The sequence below is a fragment of the Vombatus ursinus genome, unplaced genomic scaffold (genome assembly GCF_900497805.2).
Source record: "Vombatus ursinus unplaced genomic scaffold, bare-nosed wombat genome assembly UNPS02014786.1, whole genome shotgun sequence".
Lineage (NCBI taxonomy): Eukaryota > Metazoa > Chordata > Mammalia > Diprotodontia > Vombatidae > Vombatus > Vombatus ursinus.
In genome coordinates this window covers 44,523,760-44,529,715 of record NW_020954564.1, presented here as the reverse complement: position 1 = coordinate 44,529,715, position 5,956 = coordinate 44,523,760, and the positions used below count along the sequence as shown (strand labels likewise).

At 41.7% G+C, this 5,956-nt stretch overlaps 1 protein-coding gene across 1 annotated transcript; it reads right to left on the bottom strand.

Annotated features, from left to right (window-relative positions):
• Positions 1–4,068: 4,068 nt before the first annotated feature.
• On the bottom strand, positions 4,069–5,010 carry LOC114047122 (olfactory receptor 1-like). The gene is given in 1 exon segment (XM_027867864.1): positions 4,069–5,010. A coding segment is annotated over 1 exon segment (942 nt).
• Between the last annotated feature and the right edge of the window lie 946 nt (positions 5,011–5,956).

The following is a 5,956-nucleotide window of genomic DNA, read 5'->3' as shown; positions in this document are numbered from 1 at the left end:
ATGTCGGCAATAAGAATTGTGTCTGTATCATATCTTCTTGATTCCAGTCTTTCCCCTCTCTTATGCATCCTTCCACACGAATTGTATAAAGGAATTATTATGTATGTGGAATTATACACAATTATTAGTTGCCCAAATTATGTCCCTAATACAGTGTCCGGATCCTGCCGTTTCTCTGCTCAAAAGACTTCTTTTGTTTCCCCATTGCCTAATGAAAAATTAATAAATTACTTGTCTTGTCATTCAAGGCCCTCTGCAACTTGTCACTAACCTACTCTTTTAATTTACTCGCAGACATAGAAAATAGAGAAGACTTGGAGTCAGGAAGACCTAAGTTCAAATTTTGCTTCAGACACATAATAGCTGTACGTGATCTTAGGATCACATGCAGCCTCTGCCAGCCTCAGTTTCCTCCTCACCTACCTCACAGGGTCTTTGTGAGGATCAAATAAAATAGCATGTGTAAAATGCTTTGCAAACCTTAAAGTGCTTCATAAATACTATTATTATTATCATTCTATCTTATACTACTACCCTTTTCATGCTCTACATTAGAATCAAATGGATTATTCTCATCTTGCTCTTTCTAGTCTCTGTGATTTTGTCCATTTTGAGTCATAAGATTACATTATTTTAGAACTGGGAGCCCCTACTTTTGTGTAATGTATGCTGCTTCTTCCAATTTCTTCCCATTGAAATGCATTTCTTCCTTTAAGGTCCAACTCTGATGTTACCTCCTCGATTAAAACCTTCCCCAACCACCCCCTTGCCTGTGTTTTATTAAAAGTGATATCTCTCACCTCAGATTTCCCCTAGTTTTTATCTCAGTCTCTCTTTTACATAGACTGTTCTCTCTTGTATTATGTCTATTTGTAAACATTTTATTTACCCTGTTAGAATTTAAGTTCTCTGAGATCAAGGACTGTGTCATAACGCAACATGTTGTATTGAAATGAGGACTGTTCCTGAAGTCAGAAGACCTGAGTTTTAGTAGCAGATCTAACACTTACTAGGTGTGTGACCTTGGGCAAGACAATTCACCTCTCCAAGTGTTTGGCACCTAGTAAGCACTGAACAAATAATCAGCGACTGAACAGCCTACTAATGGGAGCAATAATACCTGTCATGCTTACCTCAAAGTGTTTCTGTGAAGGGAGTGTTTTGTAAATTAGATGGTGCTTTCTAAATGTGAGTCATTAATATTTCATCTTTTATCTCCAGTAGATCCCTAGTGATACCCACAGGGTCCTATACTAGTAAGCATTTAATATTTGTTGTAAGTAGGTTGTAGTCTAAGCACTAAAATATTCCTCCAGGGCAAGAGCAGCTCTGGACAATGTCAAAAGGGATGTATCCTTTCTGGGTTATAGTTGGTGGTGTTCTTACTTTTTTTTTTTTTGTTCTGTTGTTTTTTAGTCATGTCCAATTCTTTATGACTTCATTTGGGGTTTTCTTGGCAAAGATACTGGAGTGGTTGGCCCTTTCCTTCTCTAGGTCATTTTACAGATTGAGGAACTGAGGCAAAGAGGGTTAAGTGACTTGCCCAGGGTCACACAGCTAATAAGTGTCTGAGGCCAGATTTGAACTCACAAAAAGGAATCTTCCTGGCTTCAAACCCAGCACTCTGTTCACTGCATTACTTAGTTGCCTCACCTATTATTTACACAAGTTCGTTCTTTAACTTGAGGGCTTATAGATTGTCTTGCTAGAAATACTTCTTCTCTCTCCCTCCTTTCCATAGTGCCTACCACCCTCCAGCCTTTCTAGTCACTGCCTAGAGTGTATATAACAAGAGATATCCCCAAAGCACAGCCCTGATTCATCATATTGTGGCATATCAATGACCAGCTGTGGAAAAATCCTGAGTTACAGTCCCAGGGAGGCACAGAGGGACACAGGGAGTCAAGGCCCTGTCTATGAAAGCAGGCCCATCCTAGAAATCAAGTTAAGTTAATTTCTGGCCACATTCAGTACACAATCAGTAAGGATTCCATTCATGAAATTCTACCGGAACATCCAAAAGAAGTCAGCATAAGGGAGGGGACCTCAGAGTGTCTTGTCCAACTCGTCCTTGAAGCGGTAATTTCTTCTACAGCATCTTTGATCAGGACACACTATCTACCACAGATCGTGAGTGGAGTTCCTAGCTCTCTGGGGTCCAGAGAGTGGGAACCAGGGTTCACAGAGATGGAAGAAGTTGGGAGTAGGAGGAGCAGAATCAGAAGGGCAGAGCTCTAGAGCCTGAAAAGACCTTAGAAGCCTTCTATTCCAACTCTCTTATTTTATAGCTGAGCAAATTGAAGACAAGAGATCTGATGTGACTTGCCTAAGGTTACACTGATGTACAGAATCAGAGGTGGGATTTGAACCCCGGACTCCCAGGCCAAAGCTCTTTCCACTGTACCATATTTTGCTTCCTGAGACACTCATAAATAAGGAGAATTTCACTTTTAAAATTTATAGTACATAAGAAATTCTTATTTCTTCTGCTGTCAAGCTTTTATAGACTAGTGGAAATTTGCTATGAAATGTGAAATGATCTTGTCCAACCCCTACCTGAAGTGAGTTTTACCTTATATTGAGCTATAGGATGCCTCTCTGCATCTCCCTCCCATGGCTTACTAGTTCTGATTCCTCTTTCACTTGACAGTCCTGCAGATATCTGGGGACAGCATCCATGTCTGTTTTTTTTCTCCAGGATAAACAACCTTCAGTTTCCACAAAGGAACATCCTGTAAGTACTTAGAAGCTTTCCTCAACTTAAAGACTCTTAACCAGAAAGAACTCTGTGAACTTTCAAAAAATTTTGAGAACTGTATTTCAATATAATTGATTTCCTTTAATCCTCTATATTTTATTTTATAATTTGATGATATTATTCTGAGAAGGGGTCCATAGGCTTCACTAAACTGTCAAAGGGGGCCATGACAAAAAAAGAGATTAAGAACTCTGCTCTAGGTCTTTAGTCCTTCACATCAGGCTGCCTACATACATGAATTCAGGTCACTGACCATGTTCCCAAACTGAAGGTACTCTCAGCTTAGGCCCCAGCTCTCAATGGAAGAAAAAGAGATTATGGAAGAAGAGAGATCTTCCACTGAAATGTCCTGACCTTGAACTTGGGCACTAATCACTGCCCTACTTTATGCAATCCCATCCTCTTCAATTCCTCCAGATGCAGGGCTAGGTTTTAGCCAAACTCTTAACTGGGAAAACTTCGTTTTGGGTACCTCTAACTCCTTCTTTTCTTGTCTCTGTCTCTCTCTCCCTCTCTCCCTCTCTCCTCCCCTCCCTCCCTCGCTGTCTCTGTTTCTGTCTCTGTTGCTCTCTCTCTCTCTGTCTCTCTGTCTCTCTCTGTCTCTGTCTCTCTGTCTCTCTCTCTCTGTCAGTCTCTCACTCTCATTCCCTTGCCCTTCTCATCACATGCTGCCTTGACTTGGGTGCTCTGGACTTTGTGTCTGGTCCACCCTGCACTATAAATAAGTTTCTCTCAAGGAAGGGACTGCCACATTTTCATGTCACACTCTATTTGTCACCAGTTGGCCTCTCTTGGTGGCTTTGTACATTCCTGTCATGTATAACCTATGGGTTACAATGTTTGCTTGTCTGTACTGAATGACTTCTTGCTTCTGAAAGAGTATTCACTTACAGGCTGTATTCACTAAAAATCTCTTTTCCATCTTCTGGTATGGTCCCTGACCTCCTACAAGGGGTCAGTCTGCTGTTAATTAGCCCATCAGTACAATAATAGATTCTATCCCCTCAGCATGCAGAGACTCCTCATTTACCCTCAGATTGCATCATGGCTTTTTGGGGACAAAAAGTGGTTTGTCCCAGAGAAGAAAAGAGCTTCTTCTGAGATACCCTTACTCTGATGTTGTTGTCTTATGATGCTTGGGTTATCTGATACTTGAGTCATTAAGGAAAGTACATACAGAAGATTTTTGAGAAACACTTCACAAAAAATGGGCCACATGACTGTCAAACCAAGACACTTTTATTAACATCAATCATCAGAGTGGATGCTTGACTACTGGTCCCTGAGTTTTTGCTAAGGACAATGGCAGTTCACCAAGAGGAAATCATTCCTTTGCTGAACAGCATCCTCAGAGCCCCCTTTATGTCCCTGTTCCTCAGGCTGTAGATGAAGGGATTTAGCATTGGAGTTACCACCGTATACATCACAGATGCAATGGTTCCTGTCTCTGCTGAGTAGGAAGACGAGGGCCGCAAATATACCAGAATGACAGTCCCTTAGAAGAGGATAACCACTGAGAGGTGGGAGCCACAGGTGGAGAAGACTTTGTGCTTTCCATCAGCAGAAGGGACCCTGAAGATAGTGAAGATAATGTGGATATAGGAGAACAAAATGCAAGCAAATGGGATGAAACCAGCCAAGCTGGCATCAATGAACATCACCACCTGAAAGATGCTAGTGTCTGAACAGGAAAGCTTGAGAAGGGGTAGAAGGTCACAGAAGAAGTGGGGGATCACATGGGATCCACAAAAGGAGAACTGAGCCATGAGGAGAGTGAGGGAGAGGGCAATGAGGTGGGAGCTGAGCCAGGACATAGTCACCAGCACAACACAGAGTGTAGGGCTCATGACTGTGGTGTAGTGGAGAGGGAGGCAAATGGCCACATAGCGGTCATAAGCCATGGCAGCAAGGAGAAAGTCATCCAGAAGAGCAAAGGTCATGAAGAAATACATCTGAGTGAGGCACCCAACATAGGAGATGGTCTGATGCTGGGCCCAGATGTTCATGAACATCTTGGGGACTGTGGTGGAGGTAAAACAGGTATCAATGAAGGAGAGATTGGCCAGGAAGAAATGCATGGGAGAGTGGAGGTGGGAGGTGGAGGCAATGGCCAGAATGATGAGCAGGTTCCCCAGCATGGTGACTAGGTACAAGGTCAGGAATAGCCCAAAGAGGATGAGCTGATGATCTGGCTGCTCAGAGAGTCCCAGGAGGAGGAATTCAGAGATGATGGTTGTGTTTCCCCTTCTCATCACCTGAAAAAGACTGATTGGAGGGGAGTTTGGCTAAAACAGAGAAAGCAACAGATGTTAATGGAACCTCCATCTACCATTCTCGTTTCTGGAGTGGTCACTGTCAAAGTGGGGCATAGTGCCCATATGTGTTCTTGGTGGGATTAAGTTTTTGAACAGGTGTACAATTGCCTGGATAATGTGAAATCTGATGATGATGACAATGATAACAAGAATAACAAAAAGTGTATTTCCATCATATAGAGGAGTATGGCATAGTGGATAGACAGCTTATGTCAGATTTAAAAAAATGGGTTCAAATTCTAACTGTGATAGATACTAACTGTATGACCTTGGGAAAATCCTTTCACCTCTCTATTTCCTAGGCACTTTTCTAAAATTACAAGTTTCCAAATAGTTGCTGTTCTGTATCTGCAGGGAGAGTCTCCTGACTGGGAGTTCCTTATACCAATGGACTCATAACTCTGTACCAAACAAAATGTCCATAGTGCCTTATGGTTTACGTAGTGCTTTATGTTTTCCTCATTACAGACTATCCCAGTGTTAATTTTCTTTCTTTTTTTTACAGATGGAGAAACAAAGACATGCTTCCAATCACATAACTAGTTTGTGTTAAAGCCAAAACTTGAACCCTAATCCTGATTTTAAGTTGACTATTCTTTTCTTTATACAATACTTCTTTTTTAAATAAAATTTGGATCTGGGACTTCACTGCTATAAGTTACTTCTTAGTGGGGAAAATTCCTTTACCATCATAGATCATATACTATTCTGAAACTCCATGTCTTAAGTAGTTACCTGGAACACTGAGATGTTAATGAACTTGTCCAAGTTTGCATAGCCAGTATGTTTTTCCTACTCTAAGGCTATTTAGGCTGCCTTATGGCCCCTCCACACTGTCCTTCTGAGTCTCAGCTTCCTTCACCCTACTTTTGACAACCTCAAG